The sequence below is a fragment of the Euprymna scolopes genome, chromosome 40, assembly GCF_053919585.1.
Source record: "Euprymna scolopes isolate OS-2025 chromosome 40, ASM5391958v1, whole genome shotgun sequence".
NCBI classification, from domain to species: Eukaryota; Metazoa; Mollusca; class Cephalopoda; order Sepiida; family Sepiolidae; genus Euprymna; species Euprymna scolopes.
In genome coordinates this window covers 67,766,426-67,794,011 of record NC_136521.1, presented here as the reverse complement: position 1 = coordinate 67,794,011, position 27,586 = coordinate 67,766,426, and the positions used below count along the sequence as shown (strand labels likewise).

Below are 27,586 nucleotides of genomic sequence, written 5' to 3'. Positions count from 1 at the left end.
TATATATATATATATATATATATATATATATATATATATATATATATATATATAGAGAGAGAGAGAGAGAGAGAGAGAGAAAGAGAGAGAGAGAAAGAAAGTTGGTTAGTTAGTTGTTTTTATTTTACGGCATATCAACCTTTTTCAGATTATTTAATGCCGAATCTAGTTATTTTGAGCAACGATTTTTAATGGAGTATATATATATTTTTTAAAGTCAGATTCTATTTAAACCATAGTTGGGACCCTAACAGTTTGCTAAATCCTACCTTCTGATGAGAAGGAAAGTATTTCTTCGAAACTCCGCGGATTAAGGACTATCCACTTATTTAGTGTTTCCTTTTCAAATTAAATATGTTTTTAACTCTTTTTCAAAGTGTTTTTTAACATGTTTTATTAACTACTTGTTCTCATATATATATATATATATATATATATATATATATATATATATATATATATATATATATATATATATATACTAGTACACCGCCCAGCATTCCCCGGTTGTAAAATACGTTAAAATTTGATATTTTATTTCATACAGATTTGGTATTTATTATTATAGAACAAATCTTTATTAATTATTATATTGTACCTTATATATAATAGTAATTACAAACGTTAAAAAATATGTGACTTCAGTATGATCAGCTAGACTCGAAACCGAAACATATAACTCCCCAGTTTTCTGAGCTAAGTCTATATGTATATTTAAACATTAAACATAACATTGTTAAACGTATAAATATACGAGCATAAGCACGGCCACCGAGATATGAAAGGCCTGTTAACTGAAAAGTGCCTTTAGGCAATGTAGGTAAGATTTGTCGAACTGTTACTGTCGATACTATATGACGGCATTTTAAAACAGAGCATTAAAACATGCTAAAAAAACAAAAAGAAAGGAACCCAATTCGATTCATAATGAAAATGAAATTTATTCAATATAAAATATAAATATTATCTATGTAAAATTGCGTAATTTTAAAGCAAGATACAATTTAATATTGATGAAACTGAATTATGAATTTAGGGAACAAACAAAGAAACATAAGAAATTCTTGGCCTTCGGGACAAGATCACAGTGTAGTATCAGTTCCGATGCAATAATTCACCGTTTCTATCCTCGGCCGGTGGAGGAGAAATCCTTCATTACTAAGACAATTTTTATTTTTGTTCCTATCCAGAGTACCCCGTATTGGGGAGATGGATTTTCCCCACAAGATTATATGTTGAAATATTTAAATAACTATTACTTTAAATACAGAAATTATATTTAAAGTTTTGGTTTTCTGTTCTTCGATGTTCATTTTTCCCATGTTTTTCATCAAAATGTGTAGCATATTTCATCAGTTACATGGTTAGGAAACCTATACTCCGCTATAGTCTTCATTTTCATATCAGTGCAGAATACATGCATACGGAAATGAAATTCACATAACTACTAAAAGACAATCATACCATAATGTGAACATTGGTTAAAAACTAAAAAAATATAGTAAACATCTACATCTACATTTAAATATAGTGCATCTAATCAGAGTGGTGGTGAATTTGGGAGGGGAAATTATTATTATTTCACTCGCTAGGAGTTGTCTCACAGGCCATCATCAGTGATCGCTCACTGGCAGTAACCTGGGGTATTCGCTGGAGACCACGTGACAACAAGTCTCTCCAGATTTCCAATACTCTCCACCTCTTCGCCACTCGTGCAGATGATTGCACGTTATCGCAACAGCCGTTTGCCATTGATTTCTCGTTGACATCAGCCATTGGTGTTTCGTTGGGTTTGGGTGACAAAATGCCACCCCCAAGGTACCATATTTTAACTGCACACGTCCAGTGGAGATCTGGTTAGTACTCTCCCACCTCGAACTTTCCATCCTCCCTGACCCTTCACAACTAGTTGGTGTGGCGCCAGTCGATGTCATCTACAGTTGTTTTTTTTTTTGGCACTTCACGGGGAACGTGAACCCTGCGTAAACGAGTTTTAATTTAATGGCTGCTCCCTGGGGTTTTCTTTCGCTTTCTTCGTATATATCTTATACACTTTTTTTGTAATCAAGCGTATATTTTTATTGATTTGTTTTTTATTTAATTAAATTTGATACATACTTTTATTTCGTGCTTGTTTTTTTTTTCATTTTATTTTAATTTATTTTTATTATTATATTATATTTTCTACAAAAATATTTTTTTGTTGTACATTTATTTTTCCATACATATTCAAATAATGCCTTTGGCTTTTTTTTTGTCTCAAATAGTACCTCCAAAAAGTTTTCGTGATTAAATAAATAAATAAGAACCTTTTGTGTATCCGCTTTTTAGGGAGCAACCACTAAATTAAAACCCCTTTAAGCAGGGTCCACGTTCCCCGTGAAGTACCTTCTTTTTTTTTACATTAATGTTGTTGTAGTAATAATAATAATAATAATAATAATAATAATAATAATGATAATAATAATAATAATAATAATAATAATAATAATAATAATAGTGCTTGTGCAGGGTACGCACTGTGCTATATTAGTTTGTATTTTAAATGTTGAATTTATAATTTTTCCTTTATTTTTTCTACGTTCAATCTGTTTTAATTTAAGGTTAATTGTTTATTTCGACGTAGCAAGGGATGAAACTCTACTTGTTAAATTTTAACCTCTTTGCCATTCATCGCCGAATTCTAATCATGTTTCCTGCTTCTCCGACAACTAATAAGTTTAAATGTAATGTGAACAGACATCTTGCAGCTCAACTTTCCACAGTCGCCTATTAGACACTATCCCAAAATAGTATATCCAAGTTGCAATATGTCTTGTTTGGCGTGAAACATGGTAAGTATAATAAACGGTGGTTGTAGTTGTGACCCATCGGGCCACGGGTAGGTCTGGCATTGTATTGATAAATACTTGGAAATATGGAAGAATGTCGAAATACAGAAGATTGCGTCAAATGAAAACACTTCATTATGAACGGATCCGTTTTGGCAAAGACGATCTGACAGCAGCAAAGAAGTGAACATATATTTGCTACTTGTCGGTGGTCCAGAATTCTTTAGGTTTGCTGCAGACATCACCACATTCTATAGCTCAGCTTACTTGACAACATTGTAATACCTATGTTTCACGTCTTTTCTGCAAGAACAGATAACATCGGCTTAGAATAGTACATATCTTCTCAACAGTTCATAACGCTGTGCATTACATCTGTTACATCTGTTACATCTGTTTACTCGTGTTTTGCGTCTGTTCTGACAGATGACATAGCACAGTCCACAACGATGTCTGTTCACACTTTACATCTCTTTTGATAATTGGCAACTGCTTCTTTTTTTTTTACAGTTTTACATCCGTTTAATGTTGACTTTTTACGATAGTCCAAAGCGGCGTACATCTGTTGTACATCTGTTTATTCACGGTATAGATCTGTTTTGATAGATGGCAACAACTCTTTAAATGTTTACGTCTATTTAATATCAGGCCGGTGCAAAAATGTTTGGTTGATTAAAAAATCTTAAATCTTTTTTGAAAATGAAAAATTGGTTTTGAAAATCTTCATTTCTATCAACAACAAATATTGTATATCTTGATTCCATCTGTCAACGAACTCATAAATGAATCGCTTGTAAAATTCTTTTTGATTTTACTGTAAAATACAAATATAATTCATGTTTAATCTCCTTCCTTGATGTCAACGTAAGGTAATTTAAATGTTTTTTTAATTCTCGGAATAAGTGATAATCTGAGGGAGCTAGGTCAGGAAAATATGCAGGATGAAGCAAGATTTTCAAACCAAATTCTGCTTGCAGATCTTTCGTCAGTAATGCTGGTGTAGGACGAGCATTATCATGATGGAAGATGACTTTATTTTGACATTTTGAATAAACATGAGTAAGAATACAGAAAAATGTAACTGATTTAATAATCCAAAAGAAAATGCTACAAATTAATCATGGTGATTGATTTAATTAATAACAGTATACGTAAAATAAATTTGGAACCGTTTATATTCTACAAAAACATTTACTAGATTTCCAGTCCACAATACATCGGTTTATAAATATTTTACGTGTAGTTTTTTTCCAAGAAGATAACACAGTTGTTGATGTTAGAGTTTGCAATAGTTCACATATATTGACATCTGTTGTGCATTTGTTTATACCTGTTTATTAATTTACTACATCTGTTTCTGATAAATGATAAAAACAGCGTTCTAGATTGTTGTGTTGTATCTGTGTAATAGTAGAGTTTTGCATCTGTGAATTATCTTTTACATCTGTTTTGGTTTATTATTTATATCTGTTTTGGCTACCATTTACATCTGTTTTGGTTACCATTTACATCTGTTTTGGTTTATCTTCTACATCTGTTTTGGTTTATCATTTACATCTGTTTTGGTTACTATTTACATATTTTTGGCTTATCTTTTACATCTGTTTTGGGTTATCATTTATATCTGTTTTGGTCACCATTTACATCTGTTTTGGTTTGTCTTTTAGATTTGTTTCGGTTTATCATTTACATCTTTTTTGGTTACCATTTACATCTATTTTGGTTCATCTTTTACATCTGTTTTGGTTTATCATTTACATCTGTTTTGGGTTATCATTTACATCTGTTTTGGTTTATCTTTTACATCTGTTTTGGTTTATCCTTTACATCTGTTTTGGTTTATCATTTACATCTGTTTTAGTTTATCTTTTACATCTGTTTTCGTTTATCATTTACATCTATTTTCGTTTATCATTTTATCTGTTTTTGCTTATCATTTACATCTGTTTTAGTTTCTCATTTACATCTTTTTTGATTTATTTTTTACATCTGTTTTGGTTTATCTTTTACATCTGTTTTGGTTTATCATTTACATCTGTTTTGATTTATCATTTACATCTGTTTTAGTTTATCCTTTACATCTGTTTTGGTTTATCGTTTACATCTGTTTTGATTTCTCATTTACATCTTTTTTGGCTTATCTTTTACATCTGTTTTGGTTTATCATTTACATCTGTTTTGGTTTATCATTTACATCTGTTTTGATTTATCATTTACATCTGTTTTGGTTTATCCTTTACATCTGTTTTGGTTTATCGTTTACATCTGTTTTGATTTCTCATTTACATCTTTTTTGGCCTATCTTTTACATCTGTTTTGTTTTATCATTTACATCTGTCTTGGTTTATCTTTTACATCTCTACATATGTTTTATCATTCCGATCATATGTTTTACATCTGTTTGATAAATTATTAAATAGCGTTCTAGATTGTTACATCTGTTTAATAGTAGATTTTGCAACAGTACAGACTGTTATTATTTTATACATTTAAAAAACAGTTTATTAATACGGACGAATAACATAACGGTAGGGTGGCCTACCAGATGAAGCGAGACATACCTTATTTCATCCCTTTCTTCTCTTCCATGGTTAATGAATACATCTTTCTCCGAATGGAATTCATATTTTCATATAGTTTTTTTTTAGTTCCCTCGGAGTTACACACATCCCTAGAGATCTTACATTTCCTTTAGTTGTGTTCACTTGAATCTTCAAGTCCAACGTTAACAAATTCCTAATGAACCGCCCCCTTAAGTAAACACTTCATCAAATCTCCACACTAACGTACTGTACTTGCAATAACCCTTATCCCTGAGTGGCTTCCGGGCCTTGATAAGTCGTGACCACCGTGTAAAAAAAAGGTACCCTTTGGTGCTTACTTTCAAACCGATTTCGAAGATGTGAGGTGGTATGATATGACCCTCACTTGAAACCACACCTAAAACTATAACCGTGGCCGGAAACTTTGTTTTCTTCACCCTGGGAATGTCTGTTATTCATAGCAATCCAGAGATGCGTTTTGAGGGCGCTGGCGATGGTCCTATTGTCATAACTTGGATCGGTAGAGAGCATGAGCTGTACAGTGGCACATCTCCGATCTCGCTCGTTGGACATTGTTACACTTTTAAACAAGATAGAAGGCTATCGCTCTTGGGATTTGTATACAACTGACCAACTAGTAAATGGTTTACATAAAAAAAAGAAAACCGGTTTTCATCAAAGGGAAATGGAATCATATCGTCTTTTCTAGGGCGACAATTTGATCGCTTCGCAGTTTTTATCAGTCTTACGTTAAAGATATTGTTGTTATAAATTCGGTTTAAATTTTATTTTGATAAACTATAATTTTATTTGTTTTTAAACCAAAATTCCAATCTTGCATTATAAATATGTAATTGTAAATATATTTATTGTTGAACGAATTCTTCTCAATACATTGCGTTTTGCTATTGAAAACACGCATTCAATGACATTTTCCTCTATCAAATATTTTCTGAGTGCTATAACTCTATAGTTTATGTGAATTGGGAGGTCTACCAATATAGAGGCATATGTACTGTCATGTATATAGTCAGAGAATACTATCTCTTTAAGGATATAAATGTATAAAATAAATATTCTATATCTTAGTATTCAGGAATCGGTAAAAAATAACTCAAATGAAAGAATGACAACCATTGAAAGAAAGTTTATATATAAGTACGATAAATAGTACAAACATTTTTATATATATACGCGTACGTAGATTACTGTTTTTAAAAAAGAATAAATAAATAAATAAATAAAAGATACGTCCAAATAAAAAATGGGCGACTTTTTAAGAAAACACCGGATCTCCAAGGTGGAGACGTTAACCTTAATATCGTTTAAGAACTTAACAACAAATAAATAGATAAACGATAAAAACTAAGCAGTCTATGGCTTCATAGCGTAATGGATTAAGACGCTAGACTGAAATACATAAGGTCCGCGGTTCGAATCCTAACAACAGTCAAACTACGCTGAAGAAGATAGGACCCCGAAACCCGCGTGTACGTAGATTACTGTTTTCAATATATATATGTATCAAAATTTATGCATTTAATTTTTTTGATTTGAAAAGGTTAATCTTCAAATATAGAATTTTTTTTGATTGTTTCAAAACATCGAATCCAATTGAATAAAATTATTTTCTTAACCCATAAGTTATTGATGTTTATTCCTGTTTTTATTGGTTTGCAACTTATTTGCTAAAAGCAATAAACATAAAAAATTAAAGTTTAAATCCAAAATGAATGTTAAATCTTGAAATGGAAATTCCTGGTAGTAAGAAGGTAAAGAGATCCATTGCGTCTTGTAATCCTTCTAAGGTATTAATTCGCAATGACATGCAAATACATTTCCTTCGTTTCACCGCTGGCTATATGAGATATCCGGCAAAGATTTTGTTTATATAATTTTCAAAAATGAAATCCAAGTGGTAAATCCAAGAATAAAAATAAAAAATATCCAGAGTCAAAATAAAATAATGGTTTATCGAAGTTTAATAGACATTAAAAAATCAAATGTTTATACTTACTACGCCTCAAAAAAAAAAAAATATGATGAATAAAATTATATCCGAATGGTTTATCAAATCATATAGTCATAAAAAAATCAGATGCAGCTTTGGTGGGTATATTTATTAAACCGCATAAGTGAAAATTTTTATACTTCCTATACCTGAAAATAAATCTAATCTCAAATTTAATATATATATATATAGCTACTTAATTTACTCACATAAAATTAATATACGAAAGTATAGATTTATGCGTAAACTTTAAGTATTTACTTCAAAAGTGCTCAATACGTAGGTAGAGCTAGTTAGTAATTTATAAAATATATATGCTTAATTGCCATATATATTTTATAAATTACTATATATATATATATATATATATATATATATATATATATATATATATACTCTTATTTGTAGTAATCCGAATTTTACTGGGTTTATATAATTCAGTAATCGTTCATATACGAATAAATTTTAAGGCAAAAAGAGGCGACTTAACCTGTAAGCTACAAAATTATCATCTTTCATAATTGAACATTTATATATTGTAATGAAATACACTATTTGTTGCAAGCAACCCATTCTTTGAAGTCTTGTTTTTAGTTAAAACAATATATATATATATGTGCGTGTGTGTGTGTGTGTGTGTGTGTGTGTGTGTGTAAAAAATATATTGTAATGAAATACACTATTTTTTAGTTAAAACAATATATATATATATATATATATATATATATATATATATATGCGTGTGTGTGTGTGTGTGCCTGTGTGTGTGTGCGTGTGTGATGTCTGTGTTTGTGCGTGTGTGTGTGCCTGTGTGTGTGTGTGTGCGTGTGTGATGTCTGTGTGTGCGTGTGTGTGTGCCTGTGTGTGTGTGCGTGTGTGATGTCTGTGTGTGTGCGTGTGTGCCTGTGTGTGTGTGTGCGTGTGTGATGTCTGTGTGTGTGCGTGTGTGGGGGGGGGGTGCGTGAATAGACCTAGATAGTAAAAAAAATATATTAAAACAAAGGTTTAGTTAATAACAGGTTGTTTCCCTAATGTATATTCATCTTTATTTATTGATTCCTTGCTTTTTTTCTCGACAGGGCATGATATACCTACACGACAGCGAAGTGAAATCTCACGGCAAACTGAAATCCTCCAACTGTGTTGTTGATAGCCGCTGGGTGTTGAAGATAACGGATTTTGGCCTCCACGAATTCATGTCCGAAGCAAAAGATGACATTGGAGAGTATGCTCATTACAGAAGTAAGTAAAACTCGTCTTCCTAACACCACTACTAATTAATGTTCTTTCTCTCTCCCCCTTTGTACCGAAAACCAAGCTACATTTCTGTTTTTGTTTTTTTACAAACAAGGTACCACTTATAAAGGCCAGGAGGCTACTCGAGGATAAGGTTTAATCAGTGTACAGTAGTCAATGGGATAAGATCTTAGTAACCGGTAGTAGTGGAAATTTGGTAAATTCGATTACTTAAGGAGACGGTTCATCAAGAACTTGTTTACGTTGGACTTGAAGACGACCATATTGTAGTCAGCTGGAAAACAGGGAAACGGAAGAGAGTTCCACAGGCGTGCCTTGCTAAGAAAGAAACTTTGTTCATGGAATCTACGATTAGGTTAAGGCACAGAATGAATAGGAAAAAATTATTGGTAGTGATTTCAGATAGACGAGTGTTTTTCGTGAAAGTTTAACAACGGGAGACCATAGATTGGAGTTTAGCCGAGCACGTCATGAAAATAACGATAAAGCAGAGACACCTCGCAAGAACAAAGTTTCTTTCCGGCTAACATTCTACCCGTGAAGCATTTTACTACAAGCTAGCTTCTCTACAAATCAAAAACATAGTCGTTTTCAAGTCCAATACCTACAAATATCAAACAAAACGGACTTTCCCCTTATCTCCCGTTCCGAATCCTCTCATGGTAATTTAGCATCATCTGCCTGATAATCGCATTAACCTCTACCCTCAAATAACTTTTTGCCTTGATAAATAATTAATCCTTAATATAAAAAAATAATTCAATTCTTCATTTTTGGGGTCTGATTGATAATAGTCAATGAAGTTTTCCTTTTTCAATAGTATATTATTTGAATCAGTAAAACAAAAAAAAACCCTAGGCATTTTTTGTTTGTACCATTTGTCTGAGTGTTCAACATACCGTTATTTGCATAGTTTCCAATATACTACTTGTATTCTTTTTGCGCTAGTTTGCTGCATTCACTTGCTTTGTGATTTATTGTTTCGTCTCTTTATCCACAGATTCTGCATGTGCTGTTTTCTTCTGTCTTGTCAATCTTAGCTTTTATATAGTTCGTTCTAACTGCGAATAAGAGTAGGGATTTATTTTCTCTTTTTAGGTGTCCTTTTTCTAGCCATGGCCAAATGTTTCCTTGAGTCTCATCGTTTGTCATCTTCATGAATCATCCGTGTAGCTGTTTTTGTTCTAATTTTTTTTATCGTTTTACCCCTAATCTCCATTCTCTGTCTTGTTCCGTAACCTCGAGTTGCCTCCGGGCTTTGATAAGTGGCGACTCCTTTGTAAACAAATAAATGCGTTACCTTTTGCTTAACTTTTCTGTGTTTTGTGTCATGTGTTTTGCTAATTATTATTTTTTGTGTCATTCCCATAATCTTATAGACAAACCATCTCATCTCGCTTCATCTGTTCTTTTCACGTAGAGTCGGTGTGCATCATCATCATCATCATCATTATTATTATTACTAACTATGAGCTTTCACACAAACTATCGTCAAATAATTCTCTTTAAAATCAACATGTTGTGTGCTTGAAGTCTAAGTGGCAACAGGCTTCCTTAGATTTCCAGTACTGTGTGACAACAAGTCTCTCACAATTTCCAGTACTCTCTCCTCTTTCTATAATCTTTGCGAATAAGCATTATCACAACAGCCGTTTACCATTGATTTCTCGTTGGTAGCAACCATTGATCTTCATTAAAATTGAAGTGGCAATAAGCCTTCGCAAGGTCCCAGTCTTTTAAGTGTTCTGTTTTATATATATTTCTAATTCTGCTGCTGCTGTTGTTGCTGTTGTTGTTGTTGTTGTTGCTGCTGCTGTTGTTGTTGTTGTTGTTGTTGTTGTTGTTGTCGTCGTCGTTCATACATTTTCTATACAAACTAGTCCGTTTCTTCCATCTTTCTTTTTCACGTCAAGTGTATCGGTATCATCCTTTGGGTGTAGCGCATAGACATGAGTTTCCCGATGTAGTGGTCGAGACCCCTCAGTTCTTCTTTAGTCCAACCAAAAATCGGTCAAGTATCTTATTAGTGATATTGCCCATGTATTTATACCTTTAATTAGGTTGCTACTATACAGTTTAGGTCGAGGTATTTTTTGGTTCTTCTGAGGTATTCTTTTCCAATTTTCTTTTCCATTTCTGTTGCTTTGATGTCCTCTGCGTCCAGAACTCCCAAGTACTTGTAGTTGTCATATTCACCTAATGTCCTCATCGCCGTTTAGTAGAGTAGTCCAATGCCTATCCTTACTTCCAGTTTTCCCTTTCTCATAATCAGCAATGCGCACGTTTGCTGCATTCGCTTTTTGTCCACAGAGTCTGCATTTCCCGTTTTCTTGTGTCTTATCGAGTTTTGCTTTGATGTGGTTGGTTTTAATTGCGCTATCTTGTGCAGCTGTTAGTAGTAATTCAGTTTCTCTGTTTAGGTTTCCTTTTTATAGTCATTTCTAAGTGTTTTCGAGTTTCTTCTTTTGTAATCCTTATGAATCGCCCGTGTAGCTGTTTCTCTTGCCATTTTTTCTTTCCTGGTCATATTCTTCGTCTCTTTTTCTATTTTTTGTTTTGTTTCTTCTGTGTCTCTTGCTGCAGTAATTATTCTTTCGGTTGTCTGCATTGTGTACTTTCCTAAATTTTTTTGTATTTTTTACATAATCTTTTATATAGACCAGCCCTCTTCCCCCATTTTCCTTTTCACATATAGTCGGTCAGTACCATCCTTTGTGTGTAGTGCATTGTGTATCGTCATGAGTTTCCTGGTCTTCTGGTCGAGATTCCTTAGTTTTTCTTTGGTCCAGCTTATAAACGGTCCAGAGTATCTTATTAGTGACACGTTTTCGGATGTCCTATGTACATACACTTTCACTTTTTTAGTAACACCATTTAAGGTCACCGGGAGTGTGAGCTCTCCCTCAAATTTCACTTTATCGCCTATCACAGCTCGAGCTGATTTGTTCGTCTTCCGCATTGTTGGTTTCCTTAGTCTTTTCCATGTCTTAAGGTTAATGGTGGACAGGTCTGATCCGGAATCCAATTGTAGATGCACAGTTTTATTTGCGATGTTAACTTTGACATATTTGCGTCGAGTCTTATTCGAATCCAAGTCGAATCTAGTCTGTAAGACACTGTTCTTGACCTTGTTCTTCCTGCACTGGGTCGCGTTCTGGCCCTTCCTGCTACATTCGTTGCAGTACTTATCTTTGTAAAAACATTGAATCGACGAATGTTTTTCGTCGCAGCGATTGCACGGGCTTGTAGGGGATTCGGGTCTTGTGACTGGGTGGTACTTATTAGGTGTGGCCTGAGTTTTCTTACTTTCAGCTTTGCTTTTTCGGGGTTCCGCTCTGAAGGTTGTCCTTCTAATGAATATTGCGCCTGACTCCTCGACGTGTCTCGAGTTGTTCCTTACGCAGACTACCTGTTGAAAATCCTCGGTCAACTTCTGTAGGGTGAGGCCTTGTTCGCTCTCAAGTCTAGAGAGAACACGTTGTCTAATCTCAGCGTTTTGGGATGAGACTAGACTCTGCGCAAAAATGAAACACTTGAAGTCATCTGCCAATAAGTCAGAAAGACGGAAATCATCGCAGTGCTTATTTACCACGAACGCGAAGGTCAAGTAATCGTCGCTTTTTTGCAGGCTCAAGCACTTCCATCTTCTATGAAAGAGCGTAGTATTCGGGTTGAACAGTTCGGATAAAAGTTTGACCGCTTCAAAAAAATCCAATTCACTCGTCTTCCTGGGGAGAATATAATCCACAAACTTACTATGTTATGTGGTTCCTAATTTCCTCAAAAGTAGGCGAACTTTATTAGTGTTGCTCCACTCTTGACAATCCACAGTGAATATGTCCTCATATTTCCGATAGAAAGCATCAAACGTCCCCTCCAACTCCGGTTGATAGTTGAACGTTTTTATAGCCTTTCATATTGTATTTGCGGAAAAAAGCAAAACTGTCGTCCCCGTGTTCCGTTCTCTCGAATATTTTTAACAATAGCTCTTCTTGTCTCTGTTGTTGGAGTAGTATTCTTTCCGCCAACGCTTGTTGCCTCTCTTGAAATTGTAACTGGAGCTGTTTATCACGTTCCTTTAAACTTTCCTCAGCCTTCTACTGCTGGTCCATTTTTTTGACTGGAGAAGAGAGATAAAATAATAATAAAAGAAACAAAAATGTCATTTCCTTGAGTGTGTGCGTATGAGGAGGGAGCAATATATCCTTTACTTCTTGGTAAAAACCTCAGAGATAATCCAATATGAGGGTGGACAAAAAAAAATTTACTTATGAAAGAAAAACAAAAAAATATATACTGTGATACCATACAGTTGCAGAAGAATAAAAATAATTGTTTTCTGGCAATTAACGAAAATGGCTAGTTTTTTATGTGCATGTGGGGGGGGGGGAGTTGTCCCATGCGGAAGAAAAAAAGATTTTCACTTTAGAACCGACAGTAAAAAAAACAGAATATTTCAGAAAATTCCACTCAATGAAAAAGTATCTTTCTTTTAGTCCAAGTAAAACGAAAAGGAGAAAAATATTTCTCTCCCGTTAAAATATTGCATAAATTTAACAGCAGAAGACTAAGGCAAAAAACTTTTCACTTCATCTAAAAAATGTTCAAATTTGCATGCAAATAAACAGTCGACAGTTTACAATAGAATTGTTCTCGCGGTGAAAATTGGGTCAACATTTTTTTCTTTTTTACCTTCTTTCACTAAGCAACCTAACTAACTTTTACGGCCTTAACAAAATTTTAATTTAAATATAGAGACAAAAAGATTAATTGCAATTGCGTGGATAACTTTTCCATGTGTTCGTTTTCTTTTTTTTTCTTTTTTTTTAGGCTTTAATTTTCATAATGTAATTGCCAGCCGACTTCTTAGCTTGTAAATCCGAAGTTCTTTCGAAGTCAATTAGAAATTTTTTGTGGAGTTAACCGGTGTGAAAGTCGAATCTGTCGTCGCCAGTTGTTATGCCAATCGCCGCGTGCCAATCTCTGACTGCCGGGCACCGTTACTCATAACCAGAATTGATGTCACCAGAGGAAGTGACGTTATGAGATAGCCCATTAATCCCATGGAGAGGCGTCTCCAACAACAGCGTCGGCGACGACGGCTAAACTCGGAAAGACAAGTAAAGACGGTAGTTTCCCGTTGTTTTCTGACTTGATTGGGAGTGCATTAAACGTGCCCCCATACAAACCTGGACATTTCTACGATGCGGCGCGGTACATACAGCACTTCCATCTATCCATCCAGTGCGACCGCAGCCGAGATTGAACTCACTACATGAATTTGTAATATAATTCAAATCTTGTCGGTAGCTGAATACTTGATGCTTCGCTGGGCTATCAAGTGTATTTTTTATCGTGACGCCATCACTAGATGGGTTGCCTACCACGGCTTAAGAGAGACCCATCTACTCTCAGAGAAGGATAGACCACGTCAGTTTCTTAACCTGGTATTTTACCTCGCGGTATATACAGCACTTAGCCTTCCCAAATGGTCACCCATTAGGTACTGGCGATGCTCAACGTTGCTTAACTTCGGTGATCTGGCGTGAACCAGTGTGTCAACGTGATCGTGGTGTATAATAATCCCTTAGCAGCTATTTTTACAGGCTAAAATTGAAATTGAGTCGTGTCTAAAATGAAATTTTTAAACGGTTAAACATTTCCACCGACCTAATACATTGAAACTGTTCTGTGGCTATTGAGATAACGATTAAAAAGATGGTTTCCTATTGGCGGGTTATAAAAAAAAACACGTTTGTAAAAGATAATTTTTTTTTTCATTTGTTTTAAAAATTAATCCTTTATTGTATACTTACAGATTTGCTATGGCGTGCCCCAGAACTCCTCCGAGACAAAATTTCACCTCGCGGTACTCAACCAGGGGACGTCTACTCTTTCGCTGTAATACTTTTTGAGATTTACAGCAGAAAAGGTCCATACGGGGACACGGAATTCATGCCAAAAGGTAAGGATTGACTGGGATAGTTTATTGCAAGGGTCTTCACTGCCTAAGTACATATTTTCACCCGCAACTTCAAATTAAAAGAAAATCAACAAAAAATTTTTAAAATTGCACTTCAAATAACGTAATAAATTAGTTATCTTCCACTGCAAGAAATGTGACACAAGAGTCGAAAAGTGGGATTGAGAAGTCAGCACCCCCAACGAGGAGCACTTTGAACTGCATAAATTGCCTGAGCAACCCTGTTAGCATTCCCAGTGAGGACGCTTCAGGCGATTAGCAATAAACTAACCTTCTTTTCAAAGAGAGAAGGCAAAGCCTGGGAGGGTTCACCTCCTAGAACTGCCCAGAACTAAACTCCCACCTCAAAATCCACAGGATAATTACAGAAAGGGTCTAATCTCTGTTTATTTGGGGGCGGGGCGAAGATAAAATTCCCTATAGAAATAACGAAAGCTCAAATTCAAATTCAAATAATACAACTTTGTTTCATATCTAAAGAGTTCAACTAAATATTGGCTCTAAGTCTATCTATTGGTAAGGTAAACGTTGACTGGTCTACTCTAGCGCAAGGGTCTTAATTTTGTCTTTGAAAAATATCACATAGTTTAATAGATAGTATAGAGTTTCAGCCGCAAATTAAACAGCTCAACTTCAAAGGAAAAGAAAATTAACATAAATCTTTTTTTTTAATTTTACTTCAAATAACAAAAGATCAAATTCAAATTTAAAATAATGCAATTTACATGAAAATATGTATCAAAAGAGTTAAGCTGAAACTTGAATTACGAGTTTTTTGTACAGACATTAAAAATTGTTGTAGACTCTTGAAAATTCAGTATATTATTGCTATACATCTTATGAGATTACTGACCAATTTTTATTATTCCGGGTTTAAAAGGACAGCTACAGCAGGAATTAGAATACACCATTACTAAAGCCTGATTGTCACAGCTGGTGAATTTGGAAAATGCAATCTGGACGTGAGACTTTCGAAGAGAGCTATGCAATAAACTTCTTTTTTAAACTTGGCAATAATGCCATGGAAACATATGGAACGCTTCAGACTGTATTTGAACCATCTTGCATGAATCGAATATCAGTTTTGAGTGGCATAAGAGATTCAAGGAAGGGAGGTTATCTGGGATGGAAGATGAGAGGTGTAGGAGGAGTAATGAAGTTAGAACACCAGAGTTGATTGGTCAAATAAAGAATTGCATGGATCAACCGTGTTTCTATAGAGACAATAAATTCACAGTTTGATGTCAGTGTGGGAACTGTACACACACTTATTCGCAAGGAACGGAAGATGCGGAAGATTTGCGCGAATGCACCAGTCCGCAACTTTTTGTTAGAGACTATTTGACAAAGATGGGTAACAAGACAGTCCCTCACCCTCCCTAATGTTCAGATTTTGCTCCCAGTGACTTCTGAGGGTCATTGACACGCTTACACAAGAGGATTTCCATGGGCCTTTCTGAAGTTGTTTGTACGGAAGAATAAGTGCATAGCAGTCGGAGAAGATTACTTTGAAGAAGACTAGAGTTTTATGTGCGTACTATCAATAAAGGCCTGGAAATTATTTAAGGCACCTTGTAAAAATGTCCGTGTTTTACTCATAATAATATAGATTTTTACTTTCTTTGCACTTTAAACAACAAAAGTTCGAATTCAAACTACCACCGGGTAACGCCGGTTAAAGGGTCCTGCTAGTACTTTAAATAAAGAAAGCTATTTCATATCAGAAGAGTTTAACTGAAAATTTGACTTAGATTTTCTAAACCTATGTATTGGTAAGTTTGTTCTTAAACAAAAAAAAAACGATGACATTAATTTGTTCACAAACAGAGGAATATGGAAATGAGAAGACCAAAAACAACCTTGCGATGTTCTGTTTATGGCATATCAACCCTCGACGTCAAGTGGCACGAAAAGATATTTTTAGACAGTTTTCTTATTTTATTGCTGTTTGCTGCTTTTTACGAGTGCGAATCGAGTTGTGGTAAATTAATCATGAAAGCACCTAAAGAATTTTGGGTCGCTAAATTTATACACAAGGTCAGGTATGGGTAGTTGGATAGATACATGGGTAGGTAGGTGTGTATGTAGATAGATAGATAGATAGATAGATAGATAGATACATACATACATGCATACATACATACATACATAGATACATACATACATACATACATACATACATACATGCATACATACATACATACATACATACATACATACATGCATACATACATACATACATACATACATGCATACATACATACATACATACATACATACATGCATACATACATACATGCATACATAGATACATGGGTAAGTAGGTATGTATGTAGATAGATAGATAGATAGATACATACATACATACATACATACATGCATACATACATACATACATACATACATACATACATGCATAAATACATACATACATACATACATGCATACATACATACATGCATACATACATACATAAATACATACATACATACATACATACATGCATACATACATACATACATACATGCATACATACATACATAGATGGATACATTGATACATACATACATACATACATACATACATACATACATAGATGGATTAAAGGAAACAGAGACAGATCGATGGATACATAGATATATACACAAAATTAAATAATCAATCGCCTTGAATATGTAAATATACTGATTTAGAATATGATAGTTATGAACCGATATATATATATATATATATATATATATATATATATATATATATATATATATAACTACTTCATTTAATCACATAAAATTAATATACGAAAGTATAGACTTATGCGTAAACTTTAAGTATTTACTTCAAAAGTGCTCAATACGTAGGTAGAGCTAGTTAGTAAGTTATAAAATGTATATGGCGATTAAGCTACACTGAATATTCTGCGTTTCATCCACTCTACGACTCTTCAGGCTTATACGCCTAAGCCTGAAGAGTCCTAGAGTGGATGAAACGCGGAATATTCCGTGTAGCTTAATCGCCATATACATTTTATAACTTACTATATATATATATATATATATATATATATATATATATATATATATATATATATATATATATATATATATATATATATTTGGGACTGAGACAATTTTCTTTCAGGACAGAGACTATTTTTATTCTCATATAATTATTATTATTATTATTATTATTATTATTATTATTATTATTATTATTATTATTATTATTATTAATCATTTATTTATTTATTTACGTTCGTCCCTATCCTATGTACCATCTTTATAGAGGAGGGGGAGAGAATTTACTTCTCATTAAAAAGCTGACATTGTCTCTAACTCTGCCCTCTTCGGGAGTTTCATTATTATTATTTAAAACTATCACCTTTGTTATTAATACTTTACTGTACTATCATTAACATAACTATTAATTACATTATTATTATTATTATCATTATCATAACTAATAATTACATTATTGTTATTATTATTATTATTATTATTATGCATAACTATTAATTATATTATTGTTATTATTATCATTATCATAACTATTAATTACATTATTTTTACCGTTTAACAATTTCATTTCAATTCCAATATACATATTGAAATCAATTGCGTCTCATTTTTGCCATTTGAATTAAACGCTATAACGTTGCAACATTTAAAAAAATTTTTTTAAATAAATAAAAAGTACAATCTTCTTCCACAAACGGCTAAAATAATCCACGTGAACTTTTGCGAACATGATTGCTAGGAATGAACGCTGTCCACACTAAATATTTCCAGCTTTTTTCAAAGGCTTTCTTTTTCTTTACTTTTTCGTTTCGATACTCATTTGAAGGTCCGCTTGAAATATAAAAAATAACAATAAAAAAATATTAAATACTAAAAGTAACATCGTTTTTCAAAAAACCCTCATATATATATATATATATATATATATATATATATATATATATATATATATATATATATATATATATGACTACTTCATTTAATCACATAAATTAATATACGAAAGCATTATTTTCTGCGTAAACTTTAAGTATTTACTTCAACAGTGCTCAATACATAGGTAGAGCTGGTAAGTAAGTTATAAAAATATATATGTCAATCAAGCTACACACAATATTCCGCGTTTTATTCACGCTATGATTCGTCAAACTTATGCAAAGAGTTGTGGTTGTCTCGCGTTTTTATATACGCAAAATCTATTGAGTTTTTAGTCAGCCAATCAGATTCCTAAAAAACAAAAATATTGATATCAAATATTAGCAACAAAACACCAATAAAAAATAAAATTAGAAATAGAAGAAAAAGACATATAATCTGGTATACGGCGCCATGCAATCAAATGTTAAAAACAAAACTTGGCAAGAAATTTCCAGATCTTATCGAAAAGCGTTTCCCCGCAACCAACCCCTTACACAAAATGTTCAATAAAACAGCCAAAGTTATCATACAGCTGCTGCGAAAATTTAGAGGTGGTAATTAAAGCACATAATGACAAAATAGTAAATAAAAGCAATGAAAACAACAACAAAATAAACAATAAAAAGTAGGCATGTAACTAGTAGATATAATAATAATAATAATAATAATAATAATAATAATAAACCAACTCCAGACAACGCCAACTAATAAAAATAAAAATAAAGAACAAGATAAATGCAACTGTAGATCTCACACACCTTGCCCACTTAAAAATAAATGTCTAACCAAAAACATATTTTACCAGGCCACAAGATTTGCGAAAAAAACGAATAACAAGAAATATTACGTTGGTATGACTTCCTTAGCTTTCAAAACCCAACATTAAGTACAAAAGTACGTTCAAGAATAAAAAACAACACTAGCAAACAAATACTGGGAACTGAAAAAAAGCGGTAGTCGAATGTAAAATAGTAAGACAAGCAAACACGTATAGAGACCTAGACGATCCATGTAGATTATGCCTTCATGAAAAATTTGCTATCCTATACTTTAAAGAACCCCAACATCTATGAAACTGTAGAAGAGAAATAGCGAACAACTGTGTACACAGGATAAACTTTACTCTAGGATAACGCTACTAATAATTTTTAAATTAACAATAACAATAGAAAATAAATACATAAAATAAAAACACACATATATAAATTATCATATATATACATATATATGTATATATATACATATGTATATATATATACATATATATATATACATATACAAACTAACGTAATAATAAAAAACACACATTTAACTACAGCAAGATTTAAAATAGGTCAAATCTAGATATCTACGCACACACTAAGATAAGAATGAACCCCAGGTCAATTGGGTCTTTGTCCTGTAAGTGCCTGCTAAAATTAGGAAGGGAGCGGTGGAAACTAGGAATCTGATTGGCTAATTAAAAACTCAGTAGAATGTGCATATATAAAAACGCGAGACAAGCACAACTCTTCGCATAAGGTTGACGAAATGCGAAATATTCTGTGTAGCTTAATTGCCATATATATTTTATAACTTATATATATATATATATATATATATAGATTCCTCTGTCTGTGGGAAAAAACTATAATGGACTAAGTTAATATCTTGAGTTTGTAAAATAAAAGAAAACATATCCAGCTCTACTAACGTATTGAGCACTTTTTATCCCACTTTTTACCACTTATACCTCTAAGTATATATACATATATATATATATATATATATATATATATATATATATACTTACAGGTATAAGATATATATATATATATGTATAGAGAGAGAGAGAGAGAGAGAGAGAGAGAGAGAGAGAGAGATAGATAGATAGATAGATAGATAGATAGATAGATAGATAGATATGAGAGTTTTGGCAATTGTTTAAGGGCTCGGAGATAAAGGCTTAGCAAATAGAGTCAAAGGTGATCGGCAGGAATCGTCATCATACACTGATGATTGCGTAAGCATGAAATAATAGTGTCTATAGGTATAAAAGAAAATCCTCGAGCCCTTTCAAAAATACTTGCACCGATTGGGAAATACAAACCATGAGGCAGTTAGCTAGCGTTGATGCAACAATCACGACTTCCGTCGTTCGAATTGGATTGTTTAATGTCCGAATTGATTGCTTATTACTTCTTCCCTTCATTGTCCTGGCAATTAGTGACCCGGGGGCGGGGGGTATCTGTAAGTGTAAAATAATAATTATTATTTAATTATCTATTTTCCTCTAAATTTAGTTGTTTTGTTGTGTGTGTGTGTGTGTGTGTGTGTGTGTGTGTGTGTGTGTGTTCGTATTAAAAACCTTTTTTTCTATTTATTTAGTTATTTGCTTCCCCACTGAGCAAATTAGGCATAAGGCCGTTTTTTTAATGGGGGGGGGGACTGGATAGTGACAATTGGTATGAAGGGTTTCCCCTACATTGACCAAAAACTGATTGTTCAGGAGCAATGGTCTGATATGTGGGGTTGCCTCCACATATGGTCTTTGATTGCAATATCTGCCAGAACAGATACTGCACTTTGATAACAGAAAAAAGATCTTGGCCTAAAGGGTAAGTGGAAAAAAGGCGAACCCTTTTTCTGTTTATTTAAAAAAAAAATACAACTTTGTTATATATGGATCTTTGAATTGCATTCATCTGCTAATTTGCATATTCTTATATAATTTTTATTTCCCTATTATTTTTTTATGATATGATCATCTTAAGTTAACTATTACCTTATGGACTATTACCCTATGGAGTATTGCTGCCACATCTGGGCTGGTGCATCTGCTACTAGTCTCTCGCTCCTTGACAAGGTTCAAAAGAGAGTCGCAAACCAGATAGGCCCTGAACTGGCATCTAAGCTTCAGCCTCTGTCCCATCGACGAAATGTTGCATCCCTCTGCCTTTTCTACAAGTATTTTAGTGGTGAATGCTCTGACGAACTGCAATAACTTGTGCCCCCACGACGTGTGCACCCTCGACAAACCCCACAGGCTGCTAAATCCCACCCCCACACTGTAGAGATCCTTAGATGTAAAAGATCTTTTTACTCCAATACTTTCTTCCCCAGAACCGCTAGACTCTGGAATTCCATTCCAGGTCCCTGCTTCCCCAACAGTACTGACGTGCAGAAGTTCAAGTGTAACGTGAACCGACACCTTGCTGCCCAAATCCCTACATAGTACCCCAGTAGTTGTTGCTCCTGATAGTAGCCCCCTACACCAAAGTGGCAATTTGCCTTGTTTGGGTTGAAAATGTAAAAAAAAAAAAATCATATTCATGCAGATATTCTCCATAATTTATACTTGCGTAATATTTGCGTAAAAACCTTATAGTAAACACAAACTACTTTTTATATATATTTATGTATGTGTATATTTATTTGTTAAAAATATTTTGCCTACCAAACTCCTGTGTCAGTTTTTGGTCTACAGAATGAAACTTGATATATAGGGTATTCGAACCCATGCAAAACATTATATTTGGATTTTAGCCGAGAAAATCTGTGCAAAAGTGTGAAAATTAAAAAAGTGGGAATTTGCCAGGACGGCATTACGAATATACATGCGTAACGTAATAGCTATTGGTTTCTATGTATATTTTTTGCTTTGCAGCAAAGATTTCTTCATAGTCTAAGCATTAACGTCAAAAGAAAAAAGTAAATCGTAAGCTAAACGTTTTGGTTTCGAGTCTCGGTGGTGGGGCACTAGTCATTTTTTTTTTTTTTAACTTTTTAAGTCCTTACTAGGGCTATCACAACAGGATATTCTTTTCGTTGTTTTTACTCTCGAGTATATGTTAGACACAGTTAATCAACCAAGAGCCACATCGCTCTATATAAAAGCATATCTATATATAAAGCGGAACGTTTGTGTACGTGTGTCTGGTCACGACTATGCCACCTCCGTGGCCTTCGGGCCAAGATCAAAGTGTAGTATCTGTTCCGGCAGATACTGCAAGCTATGACTAGCTAGGACTAGCTATGACTAGCAAAGACCAGATGTGGGGGCAACCCCACATGCCTGACCATTAACCAGCTCCCATTTCCCATCTCTCGGGAGCTGGTCCCCTTTTTCCCTTCCCCCTCCCTTCACTCCTCACATTAAAAATCGGCCTTGTGCCTAATTTGCTCGGTGGGGGAGCAAATAAACACCATCTGTTCCGGCAGATACTGCAAGCGGGGCTACCCCACAGATAAGACCTTGATCAATGTAGGGGCAACCCTTCATACCAATTGTCACTATCCAGCTCCCCTACTCCCCGGGGAGTTGGTCACCATTTCCCCTTCACTCCTCACATTAAAAATCGGCCTTGTGCCTAATGTGCTCGGTGGGGAAGCAAATAAATACAATAGGCTCCTATATGGTTGACTATTATAGAAAACTGATCACATATAATGATAGAAGACGTATCAAGACACAGGAATGGGTATGTTTGATCTGGCATAATGATGATTCATTAAATTTTGGGGTCTGCGTACGCGCCTGGTCCACAAAGTATGGAAAAAAACGTTTACAAGTGTTATGATATAGATGTACATAATAATACTTTGATAAGTATGTTTTAACTTAAATAGGGATGGTATAATAAAATTGTGGGGTCTGCGTTCGCGCCTGGCCTCCATAGAATGGAAATAGGCACAAACTTTAATAAAGACTTTTCATATCTATCTGCGCAAGTATACTTTGATAATTATATTTCAGTTTGAAGAAATATGGTATAATAAAATTATGGGTGTTCATTTGTGCCTGATCTCCATAGAATGGAAATATGTCACAAAGTTTAACAAGGTTTTTTAATATTAATTCGCAGAATATTGTGATAAGTGTTTCAGTGTGAACAGGTATGGTATAATAAATTATGGGGTTTATGTATTTTATTTTTACTTTCATCATATTTTGCTTTGGTTTTGATACCCACTAAATTCGAAGCTATCTCTTTACAACCCTTCCTTTTCATAACCTATCATACTTTCATAAATCAGAGTCCATTTTCTGTAGGCTGTTTTTGAACCCAGTCAACGACAGGTACTTTTACTAGTAATATATAAAGAGATACATATTCGAGAGTCAAAATAATGAAAAGAATTTGCAGTTATCCTTGCCCTAGCCATTACTAGATATTGGGCCCAATATAATAAAATATAATAATAAATGCGTTAATCAAAATATCATATTTAAGCGTATTTTACGGCCTGCTAGTATATATATATATATATATATATATATATATATATATATATATATATATATATATATATATATATATATATACTCGGGTTTTTTTATATTCAAAAGTAATATACTAATGAATTCAACGAGGTTGTTAGATAGTGCTCAATAAAAAAAAATAATAATACTTGTTTATTGTTATATAAACATGCTCACATCCCGCTGCTACAAATAGCCACTTGTTTCAATTAAACAACAGATATCATCAGGCAGCGACTTGTCTATTCAAAAGTTCAATGAATAACCTAATAATAATGGATTATTCATTGAACTTTTGAATAGTCAAGTCGCTGCCTGATGATATCTGTTGTTTGATTGAAACAAGTGGCTATTTGTAGCAGCGGGATGTGAGCATGTTTATATAACAATAAACAAGTATATATATATATATATATATATATATATATATATATATATATATATATATATATATAGTCTAAAAAAAGCTTTGAATAAAAAAAATGCAAAAATAAAAACAAAGAATGCAGTTTAAATTCCCGGAAGAAAAAAAACATATTAACTTTAACCTATCGCAGGCTTAGCACCTACATAATCCGACTTTTAACAAGTTCATAATTACAAAACTCATTTTTTCCCCTCCGACTTTGACGTTTATAGGACTGCACCTGTATACATTTGGTGCAGCCGTAACATTCACAAACTGAATCACGACATCTGCCGTATGTTATAGGGTTATTACATATCAAGGATCTCGCTGATCACAGTTTCCTATATTCTGTCTGGTGAGAGTCCACTGTAAAAATCGGTTACATTTAATGGAAGTAGTAAAGTAAACTCTCTCTAACAAATTCATCCTACCACAGCCACTCACTTACACCGTACCAGAACGTTCACAGGAGACATTTAAAACCGATCACCGGTTAGAATTTATCTAAAAACTTGACTGGACTTACACTGAAACGAACCACGCTTACTTTGCCATTGGTTAGCATAAAACAAAAACACAATTTATAAAGCATTTATTATAATAAAATTAGATTCAAACAGAACATTTATATAAGGATGAAACAAGAACGCATTAACTAAAATTGTCAAATAGAAATAGACATAGCATTTGCAGAAGTCGATTTCGCAAAAGTCTTGAATTTTTAAACAGAATTTAACTACATAAAGAATGAAAAGAGAAAGCCTTAATTATAATTTTGTAAATAGAAAACGGCGTTCGTCAGCTGTTTAACATGTAGCTGTTTATATATATACATATATATATACATATATATATATGTACATATATATATATATTCAATTTTTTTAAACTTTGACTCCTATTATGACCCCTTAAAACTTATTGTTTTGGGCTCAAATCAAGTCATTATGTTAGATCCATGTCCAACGAACCTATATCTAAAATTTCAAGTGTGTAGACCAAAAAATTCCCTGTCTTTTTCTCTCTTACTTTGCCTCTCTATCCTGCTCTAACCAAGTATGCAGACCTGTTCCACAAATCTCAAAACCTCAACATGAAACATCTCCAGAAAAAAAATTCGAATAAACCTAGAACCCCATCTTCCAACGTAGACCCCTACAACCATATCTCCTTCTCCAACATCAGGGGTCTACGTTCCAACCTTCCAGAGGTTGAAACCCAATTACAGGAGATGAAACCGGACATATTCTTTCTAAGCGAAACTGGAATAGGGCCGACCACTTCCCTAGATGAGTTCATAATTAAAGGATTCTCTAACTTAACAGCTAAATCTGACCCCCAAGATCGCCATGGGCATGGAATATGTGCCTACACTAAAGATGGCTTCCCGTGTGGCAGGGATATCTCTAGAGAAGATCCTAATTTACCCTATATGTGCTTCCGGATTGCACTATCTTACACCATTGCATTTATATTTTCCCTCTATCGGCCCCATAACAACGGAGTTACTATCTTTAAGAGTATATCTAAGAAAATAGACCAGATCATGCCTGTACATCCCTCGGCTAACATCCACATCTGCGGTGACTTCAACGCCCACAACGTGGAATGGCTGTCCCACTCAAATAAGACAGACGATGAGGGGAGGTTTTGTCATGATTTTGCCATTGCTTATGACCTCACTCAGATTGTTCGCGAACCCACCCGTGTGCCCGATACTACCGGTCAATATACAAACCTCCTAGACTTTTTTCTCTCAACTTCCCCTGAGCTATGTTCATGTTCCGTTCCTTCTCCTCTAGGATCCTCGACCACTCTGTCGTATAAGGTAAGATAAAAATGAAATGTAATAAGTCCTCAGACATACCACTCCACCGTACTGTATACCGATACTCTATAGCTGACTGGGATAGCTTCCGTACATTCATATCTGATCTACCTCTGCATTCCATGTTTAAAAATGATGTGTCTTCTATAGTATCAGACTTGACCGAATGGTTAATTGTAGGCATAGACCGATTCATACATCAAAAAAATTCCAACAAAAACCTACCAGCCAGCTATGGTTCTCCCCAGAATGTGTTGATGCTATCGTGCACAGAAATCACTTTTTCCATAACTACCAACGTAATAGATGCACTGAGGCAAAAGCTGCTTTAATGAACGCCAGCAACCACTGTAAAAGAGTAATAAAAAATGCAAGAGAGCTATATGCTCAGTCTGTTAAATCCAAAGTAGCTATCAGCGGCTTGGTTTCCACCAGTTTTGGCAAATAAAAAATAGGATCCTGAACAAAAGTGTGCGTTCTATCCCAACCATTATCAATGGACCAGAGGTCATCTCGTCAGCATCAGACAAGGCCAAACTATTTGCAAAAAAACTTGATCTCCCTAAACACATACTTAAATCATTCGTTGACATCTATGCTGATGACACGACCATTTACGGCAACACATCTAAGGTTGTAAATGACAAAGTTCTCTCTGATTCTCTCTCCTCTGATCTCGAGCGCGTGGTTCAGTGGGGGGGAAGACGTGCATCTAAAACCAAACTCCTATCTTCACATCATCAACGCTCTGATCCCCTATCTGGCATCAATTGAAATGGATGGCTCTCGTCTTGGAGAAGCTCCATGTTTTGACAACTTCTGGGTTTGTCCTTTACTCCTGATCTGAAATGGAACACGTACATCAAGTCTGTTGCCAAGGTCGCTGGAAAGATGGTGGGATACTTCTACCGCTTCAGAAGATATCTCACTACTGATGCAATTCTCTATCTATATAAAAGCCAAGTACGTGCAAGGATGGAATACTGCTGCCATATCATGGCAGGAGATGCTAAAACAGCCTACCCTGCCTTGACAGAGTGCAAATTAGACTTCGTGGCTAAGTGGGGGATGCCATTTTCTCTTCCCTGCAACCTCTCTCCCACAGAAGAGACGTTGCGAGCCTATCTTTGTTTTATCGTTATTTTCATAGCAGGTGCTCGTCTGAGCTCCAATCTCTGGTCCCCCCTCGCCAATCTTTCACGAAAAACACCCGTCTAGCTGAATCCACTGTCAAAAAGTTTTTCCACTCTTTATCTGTGCCTAAATCAAAACGTGGATTCCATGAACAAAGCTTCTTTCTTAGAAGTGCACACCTGTGGAACTCTGTTCCGTCTGCCTGCTTCCCACCTGACTACAACTTGGATGTCTTCAAGTCCAACGTAAACAAATTCCTAATGAACCGCACCCTTAAGTAAACTCTTCATTAAATCTCCACTCTAACGTACTGTACTTACAATAACCCTTATCCCTGAGTTGCTTCCGGGTCTTTATAAGTGGTGACCACCGTGTAAAAAAAGGAGTATTGTAGAGTTCTCAAAAGTTAAATTGTT

The 27,586-nt window shown here is 34.2% G+C and overlaps 1 protein-coding gene across 2 annotated transcripts in view; it reads left to right on the top strand.

Moving 5' to 3' along the window:
* The window catches only part of LOC145265602 (receptor-type guanylate cyclase Gyc76C-like), a 644,892-nt gene that overhangs the window by 562,253 nt on the left and 55,053 nt on the right, over positions 1 to 27,586 (top strand). For both annotated transcript variants that reach the window (XM_080121613.1, XM_080121614.1), the window contains 2 exons: positions 8,465 to 8,627; positions 14,461 to 14,607. In XM_080121613.1, coding sequence (XP_079977739.1) covers positions 8,465 to 8,627; positions 14,461 to 14,607 — 310 coding nt within the window. The remainder of the gene's footprint in view (positions 1 to 8,464; positions 8,628 to 14,460; positions 14,608 to 27,586) is intronic.